The 14,828-nt window shown below is 45.5% G+C and overlaps 1 protein-coding gene across 9 annotated transcripts in view; it reads left to right on the top strand.

Moving 5' to 3' along the window:
- Positions 1-14,828, top strand: part of iqsec1a (IQ motif and Sec7 domain ArfGEF 1a) — a 94,658-nt gene that overhangs the window by 48,325 nt on the left and 31,505 nt on the right. The window contains exon 1 of one of the 9 annotated variants that reach the window (XM_027159477.2): positions 12,714-12,968. The exons of the other annotated variants lie outside the window; for them this stretch is intronic. Coding sequence (XP_027015278.2) covers positions 12,904-12,968 — 65 coding nt within the window. The 5' untranslated portion in view covers positions 12,714-12,903. Of the gene's footprint in view, positions 1-12,713; positions 12,969-14,828 lie in introns of those variants that run through there. 9 annotated transcript variants of the gene reach the window in all.

The following is a 14,828-nucleotide window of genomic DNA, read 5'->3' as shown; positions in this document are numbered from 1 at the left end:
TCATGCACACACTACCCCACACACTTCACCACACACTCTGCACCACACACTTTAACACACACACTTCATCACCACGTCACCACACACTTCCCTCACCTTCAACCACACAACCACCCCTTCAACAACACACTTCACAACACAACCTCATGACCACACTCCACTTACACCACGAAGACTTCCCCACACACTTCATCACATGACACTACACCCACACCTTCACTTCACCACACACTTCCACCCACACACTGCACCAACACACGTCATCCAACAATCACAATCTTCGATGATGTTGAGATTATCAGATTAACATCTCCGTTTACCCAGATTATGAGGATATGAATGTGTCTATCAAATATCTCGCTCTTGTCAAAATGGTATCACTGATCTTTTTGGAGCGAATTCCCCGTCAATGAACCGTTATTTTGTGGTGACGATAAGAGACGATGTCTGTATTTTTCGGTAAGGATTTTTAATACAGTAAACTGAGCTGGGTGATCATGCTCTGAAATGTACGAAGGGATCATGTGGAGTTTTGAACTCAGTTTCTTTAGTATAGAGTGCGTAACATTCGACCACGACGTCTTGTGACTCTCATTCGCGCCCTTTTTCCCTGTTAGACTCACGAATGCTTCTGCAACTAACCCTGACTGTCCTGCTCATGCAGTTGGTGTTCTCGTTCAATGAGCCGGCACGCTTGCTGCAAGCAGGGTGTGAGCTCAGAAAACCTATGTGACATCTTACTGGTCTACGCAGGAGAAATATAATTTATTTACACTGTTGTGGCCCAGGGTCTAATGTCTCTCCTCAAGCTCGGAAAAACCGCTTCACCTTTGGGAGCATTGACGTTATTTTGGATTGGATTCAATGTTCCGTTTAACCTTGTGTGGGATGTCTAAAGGGAGAAGTCTGTATGCGATACAAGAGTTTGGTACTAGAAGAGGGGTAGCAAAGAGTTTGGTATCAGAAGAGTTTTGGGTATCGAACTACTCTCTGCTCAAACAGAGGTTCTGCGTTATATTCATGTTCTTGTAAGCTGATATAGCAGGCCACGTTTGTGCGTTTCTATTATTTGTGTGTGTGGTGTGTGTGAGGTGGGGTGTGTGGTGGTGTTGTGTGTGTGTGTGTGTGTGTGTGTGTGCGTTTGGCGTGTGCGGTGTGTTGTGTGTGGAATGTTTCAAACTATAATTATTTTTTAATACATCCTCTTTTGCTTGGGTGGTGAGTCAACTCATCATGTTCGCTATTTTACTTACATATTCCTTCAATTTGTTGCCCTGATTCAAACTGATGGTGTCTTTTGCTATCTGTGTTATATTATGTGTGGTGTGTGTGATGTGTGTGTGTTTGAGAAAGACGGAAGAGAGAGAGAGATAAGATAGAGAGAGCGGTATGAGCCCTGAATCCTGGTCTGAACACAAAACTTTGCGATCAGTACATTGCCAGTTATTAGAAATCGTAGAAATAAGTTGTATATCTACAGCACCTGTTTGGTGTAGTGACTCGTACTGAATTAATGTCACAATGTTCACAATCTGTTGAAGGTTTAAGAGCGTCAACAGTAGGTTCAGTGTGCCAGTGATGTAACTTCATACCAAGGGAATGTTATCAGTTTAACTCAGAATTTTTCTTTTTACGGACAAAAAAAACGTGGTTCTATTTTTGTTTTTAATCCGTGTAGTTTCTAAAGCAGGATCCTCTCTTTTCTGTCCTCTGCATCCTTTCTCCTGTTTCGGTGTTCTGTTCTTTCTTTTCTTGTCTTCTTTCTTTGTTCCTGCTGGGTGGTTGTGACTCGGAGTGCAGGATGTGGGATATTCCAAGCTTGTAAGGTCGCTGTTGCGTTCGACTACGGCTCAGTTTTCAACGTTGGGTTCCGTATCTTGCATTGGGCGCCTTACGTTTGGTCGTTAATATCTCTTTTCTTTCAACACACGTTTATTGTTCCGTTTTTTCTGTTTCCCTTCCCTCTTTCAGTCCTAAGGTAGGAAACTTGTAAGATCAACGCCTCATCGCGCAGGTATGGTAGCACCCCTGAGTGCATCATAGGTGTAAGGGCCAGTGGAGGAGATGGTGCAGTTCCAAACTCCTGCATACGTCTCCAAACATACGAGGAGAGCAGGAGTTCGACCCAGGAGATGGCTCGGGCTCAGGGGGCATACCGACTCCTCTTCTGTGCATCTGTGGGGAAGAGACAGGGTCAACGACCGCAACGTTAGTAACAGTGGGGCCTCTTTCCCTCTAAACATCTCCCCCGACTCCCTTTACTGGGGTAGTGACTGGTGTATGTGTGTGGTGTCCCGCAAACCTCTGTTGCTCTGCCATGGCTCTGTGTACGAGAGCATGGTCCTTTTCCCTCTGGGTTGACCGAGCTGGTTTTCCTCCCCGGGTCTTCCCATACCGGAGCCGTTCATGTGAAGGCGGAGACCTGTTCGCAGTCCCCAACCCTTACCGACCGCATCCCCCCTTCTCAACCTCACGCGCCTCAACATGCTTCTCACATGCCACACTCGCTCCTGCCACACTCGCTCCTGCCGCCATGAAATCTAGACACCCTGTTCACGCACACCTCTGTGCCTGACATTTCCTTTATGTCTTTGTCATCATTCTCTCTTTTATGGTAGTATATCGTTCAGAAAGAAATTGTCATGGTCCCGTGTCCAAGGAGAGATTTCCTTTTTTCACCCATTGTTGTTATCAGGACAACGACAGATCAGACCGACAGGACAGACCATTTATAAAAGCATGACATGAAGAAAACGAATGTAGGTTTGTTATTATTCCCTGGGGAAGAAAAACACATGTCCAATGCCTGACTTGCCTTTTGTGCTTCCCCATGAAATACTACACCCACACACCCCCCACATCACCGCATACACACACACCCACCACACCACACACACACGCAGATACACACACATAGATAACACACCCACATACGCCTATACACCACACCCCTATAGTAACACCCAGATATACCACATATATCCACACACACACACCCACACACACCAGCACACACACCACACACACAGAGCTAATAGTAAACTCCATTTTTTCTGAACAGCGCACTGTATTTCCAGCTTGTTACAATTAAGACTAATTAACCAACACAAGCAGCTGAACTCATTTCCCCCTCAAACCCCAGACTGAAACACTCGGAGACCCTTCTGAACAAACTACATACTTGCTCTATAACACATCACCCGTTATCTGCTGAGTTGTGACACGGAGTCCTGTGTTCATGTGCACTTCAACCACTTTTTCCTCTCCATGGGTCTATTAACATCTGCTCATTCATGTATTAATGAGTTTGGTGAGGTAGGAACACTTCTGTTAGAACCCAAAGTCCGTCTGGTGTTTTAAAATGTGTGTGTGTGTGTCAGGAGGGGGGGGTCATTCTTTGACACTCTCCTCATTGGTCTTACATAACACATCCTATGTGTGTGGTGTGGTGTGTTGTGTTGTGTGTGTGTGTGTGGTGTGTGTGTTGTGCTGTGTGTGGTGAGAGTCGGAGGTCTAGCATAGCACTGATACAGTGTTATGAAATAAAATAAGTTTATTCATGGCTTATTTGACTCCTCTTTATGTAAGTCATCCCTTTATTAAAGAGTATTTTCCTCTTGGCATTTTGTACGTCCTGAGTAACATGTATTTATCTTCATAACATACATTTTATGAAATTTTTATTACAAATTTTCCAAAGTCTTTATTTTCCACTTTCTGTTATCTGCAGTGTCCTTTTGTAACCTATTAAAATATTTATTATTATTATTATTATTTTATTATCTTAAGTATTATATATGATTGTTATTCTTAATTATTATTATTATTTATTACTATTAATTAGTAATATTCTTAATATTTGTAGTAAAGCCCTCCTTTTTAATTCAGATCGAATCCGGTGTTTTATCGCGTCTGTGAATGTTACACAGCGTTGCTTCTCTCAGTGTGATGTTTCTACGCCCTCCTAGTGATAGACCATGAATGAGACACTAGACCGCCTCTGCCGCCTCCTAGGTTAGTTGGTGTGTGTGGTGTGTGTGTGTTTGTGTGTGTGTGTGTGTGTTGTGTGTGTGTGGGTGTGTGTGTGTGTGTTGTGTGTCTGTGTGGTGTGGGTGGTTGTAGGGTGGTTTGTGTTTGAGAGTGTGTTTGTGGGTGTGGTGGTGTGTGTATATTTGTGTGGTGGACATGAGGTGTCTGATCAACAACTCGGGGTAAGAGGTTGATCCAGTGGATAATTGATGGTTTCCGTCTGCTGGTTTTCCGTGAACGGGGGAAGGAATGATGAATATTATCTAATTTTCTTATCACACTGCAGATTAAAACAGCCTCGGCATGTTTAATCTGTTATAATAAGAGCAGTGTTGTGTATTGAAGGATATTGCTGACACTGTGAAGATAGGATGATGAGGAAGCCATTTGGGGATGAAGTGGCATGTGAGGATCATGCCATCTCTGCAGTAGAAGAGAGAGGACAGAGAGAGAGCGACAGAGACGTGAAGAGAAGAGAGAGAAGGAGAGAAGAGAGCCGGAGAGCGGAGGGAAGTAGAAAAAAAAGGGAAAGAAGGAGAGTAGATACGAGGTAGGTGACACAGGCAAAGGGAAAAGGGAGTGAAATCGAGATAGATCAAAAGGACAAAAAGGTAAAAAAAGAGCAGAGAGAGAGAGAGAGATAGAGATATTATCCCATCCCTCTCTCGCTCCTCGCTCTCCTGCCCTCTCGCGCTGCGGCGCTCGCTATCGTCGTCTCGCGCGCACGCCCGGCTCGTGCCGCTCTCTTTCCTCGCGCACGGGGGAGACGACAGGAGCTGTTTATATAAACATCAATGTGTCATCCTATAAAATAATAAAACTGTTCAGAGAAAATAATCACATGGTAACAGTTACTCATCACACACACACACACACACACACACACACACACACACACACACACACAAACCCAACCTTCATGCCCACAACCACAATCACACACACCGACACAACACCACACTTCCGCTAGCACAACAAACACATAATCGCACACCCAACAGCGACAAACCCACATCACAGAACACCACACAGACACAAGCATCACACAACCAGACAAACACACACACACACTCTAACACACCCATACACAAATACAACACAACACACAATCACGACACAGCCAATCCCACACAACACACACCACACACATACCTACACCCAAACACTCTAAACACACGACAACAATACACACACAACACAGTAGACAATCAGCTCACACACACAATCACATCACCACACACACACTACCGACCCTCACAACCATTTTCTACTCTTAAGACAGAAATGACATTAAAGGAGAAAATAAAGGGGGAAAGTTGGATAATAAAGACTAAATTTCACACACGACGAGATTTTTAATCTTTTTTTTATCATTCTGTACTTACGGAAAGTGAATCATTTAGCGGCATTAACAAACTGCGAATCATAAGTCATGAGTCCACTAGTTAAAAGAGATTTTTAGTTCTTCTGAAATCTGTGTGGTGGTGTGTGTGTGTGTGGTGTGTGTGTGTGTGTGTGTGTGTGTGTGTGTGTGTTTGTGTGGTGGGTGTGTGGTGTGTGTGTGTAGTTTGCTGAAAAGCTCATAGCCTGTTGATGAAACTCTTCCTCCGTGAGGTTTGTTTTTATCAACCCACACTGGAGGAGAACAGGAGTTGGGTTCAGCCGTTTTTTAAAATAACCAACCACACACCATCATCGTCACATACGTCACCTGATCATAAGTAAATAAGGTTTATTGTTAATTATAAAAACAATCTTTAAGTCTGGTAGGAAGAAACTCTGCCTTCTGATGAACATCTGCTCTCTGACTTAAGGCTCCTCAGCCCTGAACTGCTGCTGCCATGCGGGGGAGCTTTACAAAGAGCGCATGAGATGGAGACTCCTTCCATAGGGATAATATACCACCACAAAACAGCTCCTGTCATGATATAACATGTATTAATAAAACACCTTATTATTAGTGTTTTAGTTTGGTGTTGATCTCCATGTGATTGAGCTGAAACCATGGGAACGGTTATAGTGAGATTACTGTGACAGAGACACCTGTGATGTTGTTCAGCTTCTACGTGCCATCAGATTGATCAATTGGTTTGTAGTGGTGAGAGTGACATCAGCAGCACCGCGTCATTCCTCCTTCAGATATAAAGCATCATAACCATCATCAACTTCAAGCAGATTTCCTCCACGCAGTTTTTTAAAGCTGATGCTGCAAGGAACAGCATTTGTGTGTGTGTGTGTGTGTTTGTGGGTGTGTGTGTGTGTGTGTGTGTGTGTGTGTGTGTGCGTGTGTGTGTGATGAGAGAAGGCAATACAGACGTATGCAGGAGTGTGAGTCTGGTCATCATGTGTATAAACCTGCGATTTGGGGTCGAGTCGACTTCTCCCGATGGACGACTCATCAACCCACCTCCTTGGGCGTGGCACCTTTCATCATCACGTTGACGTCACCGACCACCTTCTGGATGAGAAACGACTCCAACACTAGCAGTTAGAGTCCATTAGAAACCCATCATACTAAAGCATCATTTTGTATACTTATCTCTAACAATTTTTCCTATAGGTAAAGGTTTTTATCTATGTACATACATTGTGTATGTCTTATTTTTCATTTTACTATTATGGAAGTGTGGGGGGGGGGGGGCAACGGTGCTTTAGCGGTTAGCACGTTCGCCTCCCCCCTCCACCTTGTGTGTGTGGGAGTTTTGCTTTTCTCCTTTCTCTTTCTCCTTTTCTCTCCTTCTCTTTCTCTCCCCTCTCCTCACTCCCTCCTCTCTTCTCTCCCTCCCCTCTCTTCTCCCCTCTCCTTTCTTCCCTCTCTCCTCTCCCCGTGCCCTCGGGTTTTCCTCCGGTATCTCGTCCTGTTCCTATCCTTTTTTCCCTCCCTCCCTCCTTCCCTCCCCTTCCTTCCTCCTCCTCCCCCCCTCCTCCCCTCCCCCGTGCCCACAGAAGACCTAGCATGGTATGCTAATTTTTACTTTGGCAGCTCTGACAATTGCCGTGTGGTGTGTGTGTGTGTGTTGGTGTGTGTGTGAATGAGAGTTTGTGTTTGTGCCTTTATGGGTTTGCACCCACCGTCCCAGGGTGTATCTGCCTCATGTGTGGCCCTGGCCCCGAGTGATGAAGCCTGAGAAGGCACAGCTCCCCGTGAACCGAGAATGTTCGGATAAGCGGTAGACCGCTTCCTGCCTGCCTTCCTTCTGCCCTCCAGTTCGTGCGCCGGGTTTGCCTCCTCATCTTTGCCCCCGCTCCCCCTCCCTCCGTGCCGTGTGCGCCTTGGCCCCGCCGCTTGGAGTTGTGTGCCCTTGTCCTTGTGTGTGTGGTTTGTGTGTGTTGTGTGTGTGTGCTTGGTGTGTGTGTTGGTTGTGTGTGTGTCGAGCGCGCGGCGCGCGCCGCGCGCGCCGCGCGCGCGCGGCCCTCGCGCCGCGTGTGGTGGTGTGTGTTTGTGTTTTGTGTTTGCCTGTGTGTGTGTGTGTTATGTGTTGTGTTGTGTGCTGTGTGTTGTTGCGTGGGGTTTGCTCTGTGTGTGTGTGCAAGGGTGGTTTTGTGAGTGTTGTGTGTGTGGGTTCCCGCAGGCAGACAACGCTCCCCTGTTTGTTTGTGTGTGTTGTGGTGGTGTGTGTGTGTTTGTGTGTGTGTGTGTGTTGTTTTGGAGAGAGACCGACGTGTGTGTGTCGTTGGGTGGTGTGTGTTGTGGTGTGGTGTGTGGGTGTGTGTGTGTATGTGTGTGGTGTGTGTGGGTGGTGCGGCCATACTCCTGCTGTGCCCGTGTTTATTTTACTCTCTCTACACCCACCACCGCTCTACTGACTCGTGACTCATCGTGTTTGTTCTGTCACATCAAACACTGCCGTAATAAACTGAACATCTTTATTTCCTGCTGAGCAGAGAGACCCTTGTTGTGTGGGCTCTGTTGTTTTTCTTGTCATTGAGTCCACGCTGATGTCCTTGGTATCTGGGCATTTTTGTGTCCTTGGTGGTGGTGGCATGGGGGCAGTTAGTTGCAGTGGTGGTGGGGGGCATTGGTGTCATCCGCTGGTAAGGCTCTGGGTGGTTGATCGAGGATCGGGTTCAGTGCCCAACCCAGCAAAGCTCTCCGGCGTATCCTGCTTATCTTCTTCCCTGGACAAAAAATCTCTCTGCGCTATCGGGCCCTCGAGCAGCCCTCAACCCTCCCGCTCCAGGAGCGCGGTAGCATAGCTGCCGCCCCTGCACTCTGACCCCAAACCCTCAGTTGGGTATGTGAGCAAGAACTCACTGTTCTGTAATGTATATGTGGTGATAATAAAGGCCTTCTAAAATAAGGCTGCTATCATCTCAGACACGTATGGTTTCTTTGTGTGTTTGGTGTCAGTGAAGGCTCTGACCCTCGATGACCCTCTGACCTCTTTCGCGAACCTCTGATCGGTGCCAGAACATAAAAACGGGACACGAACTCACAACTGTAATAACCCCCGAGCGGTCTCTGTTCACAAATACGGTCTCTTCACTAACGGTTCACCTTACCGATCAAATTGAATCCACGCATATGAACTGAACTGAATGGATCAAAACTGGATTCAGTCATGTACGTTAATGTGATCCACTAGATGCATCCAATGTGAACACCCATATGACTAAATTTGAACGCTCTCTCCTCATAACTTATATCGATCACGAGATGATTGAATCAGTGTTCAAGGCATGTAGTTTGGATGCCCATGGAGCTTTTTAATAATAGTGTATGGGAGATTTTTATAAGATAATATATATTTCGGTCATTTTTTCCACCTCTGGTCTGGGCGTGATACTGTGATCGGTTTGGGTGTCGCCTGAAGCGCCCGTAATGTAAATTTCTTCTCGACTGAGGAAATCGTGAACAGGGGGTGACTCTCCTGCCTTTGATCATCTTGTTCTTTCATCCCCTGAAGCTTTCCCTGTGGCTCCACATCTTTTCCAGCTTTTTCCTCCACACCAGAGACTCGACTCATCTCGATTAGCTTCCTTCCTCTCGTCGTTGTGAGTCTGATGTGGACTACTTACAGTGGACCTTTAGACATTTTCTGGAGTCCTAGCTGAAGAAGAGCTCGAGTGGTCGTGTACCAGATAACCACGCTCCTCCGCTCTCTCCATTCTCTCTTTTGGATACCACCCCCCCCCACCCCCCAAAAGATTGCATTGTACTGAATCAGACGCAGTGCGTAAATGCTTCCAGCTCGAGCGGAGTACGTTTTCATTCTCTTTGACTTCCAGAACAAGCAAATAATGAGAGCGGGCATGACATCAGCGGGGCGACTGCCGTTATTTAGGCTGAGAACACAAAGCTGGTGATTGTGAGAGGTTTTTCAGGGTTTGTTTGTAGCCCTGCGGAGTTGCATGACACATCCACCTCCAGCCATCACAGACGAGGCCCCATTATTGTTCATTTCATTGTTCTTTGTGGTCTGCTCTGGTTTTTGTAGGCAGCAGCGGGAGGCTCTCGGCAGGAGCAGGCGGAAAGACAGTCCCTCACGCACTCTCCGGAACAGGAAGTCACATCTACTGAAGCTAAAGATCTCAGCAGTAAATGTGGAACGTCATGTTAGTTCCGCTCAGGCACGTGGGTGGGATAGCGGAGACTCAGAGACCTCAGGAGAGATGTTAGCTGGAATTCACACCATGACATCATGCTTTGTTGGCGGGACGCAGAGCGGCTTTTCTTCTGTCTTTATAACAGACAGACCGCCGGACTCATGCGGGCCGTCAGTCAGCTTACACTCAGGTTACTCGTAATAACAATCATGAACTCAACAATGAAGTTCTGTGGCAGATCTTTTCCAATATTTACATACACCACACACACACACACACACACACACCACACGCATACACACACACACTACACACCATACACACACATATCACATACACACACACACATACACCCCATACACACCCACACACATACACACACACACAACCCACACACTACCACACACTACACACACCCACACACACATACCACTCCACACATCACCCCACACATCTCACACACACACATACACACACACACACTACACACACCACACATACCCACACACATACACACCACTACACACATACACACCCACACACACACCACACACATAACACACACCCACACACACACACAACATCCACACACACACACACCACACACCAACTACCACATCACCACACACACACATCACATACACACTTTCACGCACACCCACACCCATACACCCACACATACACATCACACACACATACACACCACACATGCACCACATACACACACCACACACACACACACCACACACCCTCACACACACACCCACACACATACACACACACATACACCACACATACACACACATACACACATTGTGTGCTGTGTGTGTGTGTGTTGTGTCGTGTCAGTGATACTGCTTGATGTCAGTTATACTGAGGTTCATATATGTGTGTGTGTGTTGGTGTGTGTGTGTGTGTGCTGTGTGTGGGTGTGTGTGGGTGTGTGTGTGGGGGTTGTGTGTGTGTGTGTGTGTGTGTGTGTGTTGCTGTGTTCTTTTGTGTGTGTGTGTGTGTGTGTGTTGTGTCTTGTCAGTGATACTGCTTGATGTCAGTTATACTGAGGTTCGTGTGTGTGTGTGTATGTGTGTGCAATTTTGGACAGAACACGGTTCTGTTGGATTAGTGTAGAGATGTAATGTGTAGTTAAAGACGTGTCAGTGTATGTGTGTGTGATAGTGTGGGGGAGGAGTAAGGGCGGATGTAGCCATGACAGGTGATTGTGTGTGTGGTGTGTGTGTGTGTGTGTGTGTGGTGTGTGTGTGTGTTGTGTGTGGACAGCTGTACTTACCCTCTATAGAGACAAGCGCAGCGCTACACGTGGTTAAAATAGGACACATTGCTCAGACAGCAATTCAAAGCGTTCCTTCTGTCACTGTTCAACCAGATCAGCTCTGAATGGACACACACACACACACACACACACACACACAGAAACACACACACAGACACACAGACACACACACCCACACACACAGACACACACACATACACACACAGAGAGACACACACACACACATACATACACACACACACGCACACACACACGCACACAGACACACACACACACAAACACACACACACACACACGCACACAGACACACACACACACAAACACACACACACAAACACACGCAGAGAAACACACACCTACATACACACACACCCACAGACACACACATATACCTACACACACAAACAAACACTCACAAACATACACACACATAGCCACACACCTAGATACACACACATACATATACATACATACATACACACACATACACACATATACACACACATATATACACATACACGCACACACACACACACACACACACACATATACACACACATACACACACACACACATACACACACAGACACACACATATACACACACATACACACACACACACACACACACACAAACTTGTGTTTTGTCCTGATTTATTGTCATTTGAACTGTAGATGTGGCACCAAAGGAAGCCATCAGCTCCTCTAAGAGAAACACAGGCTACTAATTAGTGTCCATGGCAGGTTTGGCCCCAAGGTGCCCTTGTAAAAAACTTCACTGCCATCTGGGAATTATTTCCTGTATTCTCTTCTTCTATGCACCATTTTTTAAAAGTAAATAAATAAATAAAAAGACAAATAAAATACACTCCTGCGTCTGAGGGCATCCAGGGATCTGTTTGGGATCCGTTGCTTTTTTTTTAATTAAATGTAAATACTTCCTTATTTTTATCTCCATCATTTCATTTTATTGTGTTAACGTTTTCATAATTTTTTTTTATATCTTTGTATGATTTTTTTTAATTGATTCCATTTTTAATGTTAGTATAATATTCTGTGTCTAAAAAACCTTATTTATTATATTTATTTATTATTATTTATTATTTATTTATTTATTTGCGCATTAGTTTTCATCCTATTGATATTTTTACAGTTTAAATATATATTATAAATATTTAAATCTGATTCATTTACCAAAGCCCTCCAGCTCTTAGTGGTTTCTTTACTCTGGTGAAAGCTCTTATTTATTTATGACGTAATCTTCATGGATTCTTTTCATTTCTTGGACAAATTCACAGATTCTACTTTCAATTTTAAATAATTTTACCTTAATGATTTTAGTTTCTGCAGTAAAGTAGGACGACGTAAAGCCAGGTGTATAATTCCTTCTCTCTATGTCCCTGTTTGCTGAAGGTGCTATTAATAGATCTCTCTCTCTCTCTCTCTCCTCTCCTCTCTCTCTCTCTCTCTCTCTCTCTCTCTCTCTCTCTCTCTCTCTCTCTCTCTCTCTCTCTCTCTCTCTCTGTCTCTTTTTGTCTCAACCTACACAAACATTCTTTTACTGCCTTCACAGAGGCAAACAAACAACCTTTAATATTCTCTCTCTCTCTCTCTCTCTCTCTCTCTCTCTCTCTCTCTCTCTCTCTCTCTCTCTCTCTCTCTCTCTCTCTCTGCTCATCGTGGATTGAGAAACTATTCCTGCTCTCACCGTCCATCAGCGCTTGGCTCAGTGTTGGAGCTTCCCGACGAGTCCCACCCCCTCCTCATGTCCTTCCATTCACACAGCACATGCCCTCTCTTTTTTTTTCTTCTCACAGCCCCCCCCCCTCTTTCCATCACACACACTACTGTGAGCAGGATAGAGCAGAGCTGGAGAAGGAAGGATAGACAGAACGAAGGAGCATGTGTGAGAGGGAGAGAGAGGGAGAGTGGAGAGCAGAAATGGCGAGTATGTTTCCCGGGTCTGATTTGGGAGCTGGTCGTTCTCTGCAGTCCGGTGAGGATCTCTACAGACGTGTGTGTTAGCCAGAAGCAAGGATGTGGTGTTTGCAGTGTAACTCGGAGAAAACCCAGTCTCTGCTGGAGCTGGAGCTGGACGGATGGTAAGGCGGCGTGTGTTTATGATTAACGCTCAGATAAGGAGACGTTTCCTCTGACACTGTGAACGGTGATGTGATGTACTGTGGTGTAATGCTGTAGATCTCATCTGTCCTGTGTCTTCACTAGAGAACTCTATAAATATCTGAAGATCTATACAGAAGATTTACATGCGTAACTCAAGTGTGATTTAGAAACACGTTGCTTGTTTTGTCCTTTATTATAAGCACTCGTTGTAGGACGCACGGCCATGTTCCATCATACGTGGGTCACGTGACCGTGAAATGTTCCTGTATTTTCTTCTACTTGTAAGGGAAGTCTGACGCCATGCATTTGGAATAAAATCCCAAAAATACTCCAGGAACAATTCCATCGCACACCAGACTGCAAACTAATCCTTCACAAGGCTTTATCTTTATGAAACGAGGTTTATTCGGTCACGTAAAAAAAAAAGGGTGACATTTCCACACTTCTGTGCTGGTAATTGAACTCATGTCTCTGTTTGAAAGGACAGTTTGAATGCCATGGAGGTTTGTGTTGTTCCTTTTGACCTTCTGACTAAACAGGTTTAATGTCCCCCAGCCAAGGACAGGTGGATCTGTATATCTGTACATAACTGGAGTATTTCTCAACTCTAAAGCTGTGGAGCACCATAAGCTCCTCAGGAAGCACAGCACCAGGGTACTACAGTAGATAAGCGAGATGTTTCTGCCTCTGTTCTTCCCTGACTGTGATAGAACATGATACGTGTTAGAGAAATGTTGACTTCTTGTTGTCTAAATCCTTTCTGATCTTATTTGGAACCCGGATGACGCTACAGTAAGTAGCACGAGCTGTTTTTCTGTCTTGCTGTGATATATTGGACATAACAGTGTCACGTTTCTCCTGTGGTGCAAGGACAGATCAGGAAACAGCTTGCATTAGGGAACTCTCCTGCTTCCTCGAGTACAAATGGCACAACAAGCAGCTTCACATCCTTACCTCCATGTCCAGGACTTGCCATGAAGTCCAGACAATCTGAGCATCTCTCTGTATAAATGATTGCATAATGTCTGGCTGTGGTATTTTCTCCTGCCAGCTCCACCACAGCTTCTCACCAGCACCGTTCCACCATGCTGCCTCTCGCAAGCTGCTCGCGGCTCGTCGTAAAAAGCCCCGATTGTATCGTCGTGTCCTTCTTTGTGGTTGAGTTCGGTCACAAGGCCATGACTCATGACTGTATTAAAAACATTTAGAAGCTATTCATGTGTTGGAGAAGCTTCAGGAATATCCGAGTCATCCTTATCACTTCATCCACAGGCTAAAAAAGCAAATAAGGGTCGATTTATGAATCATGTAACGTGGCTTAAACAGGCTTCTACACATAAATCAAGACAAAGGCTCTGTGTTTAGTTCATGGTTCTGCTTTAAGGTTCTGATGGTTCTGCTTTAAGGTTCTGATGGTTTTGCTTCTAAGGTTTTACATAAAACCCTTTAGTCTTTTCCCAGGGGCTCTTTATGGTGACACTTTATGGTGCTGGATAGAACTAGAGGTCTTCACGGGTTCCACTTAGACCCGAAAACCCGAGGTCCGACACGAGAGCCGAGCGGGTTCGGGTCTAAAAGTTTCACGTGTACCTCGGACACGGGTCGGGTATAATAATAGCGGTGTTTTTACCGAACGGACCCGAGAAGACCCGAACTACTGTATCTCGTGTGTGTGCCTCGACTCGAGTCCTTTTCCAACCTCTCCTCTGTTTGCCAAGACCGCTTGCGACATCGTGTGACTGGCGGTAAGCTAATTTTTATTGAAACAGACCTGTCAATCAATTGTGAATCCACACTATAGCGGTTACACTAAAGTAACATTCGGGTCCAGTCGGGTT

This window comes from Tachysurus fulvidraco, chromosome 23, assembly GCF_022655615.1.
Source record: "Tachysurus fulvidraco isolate hzauxx_2018 chromosome 23, HZAU_PFXX_2.0, whole genome shotgun sequence".
NCBI lineage: Eukaryota > Metazoa > Chordata > Actinopteri > Siluriformes > Bagridae > Tachysurus > Tachysurus fulvidraco.
This window is presented reverse-complemented; position numbering and strand designations above follow the sequence as displayed.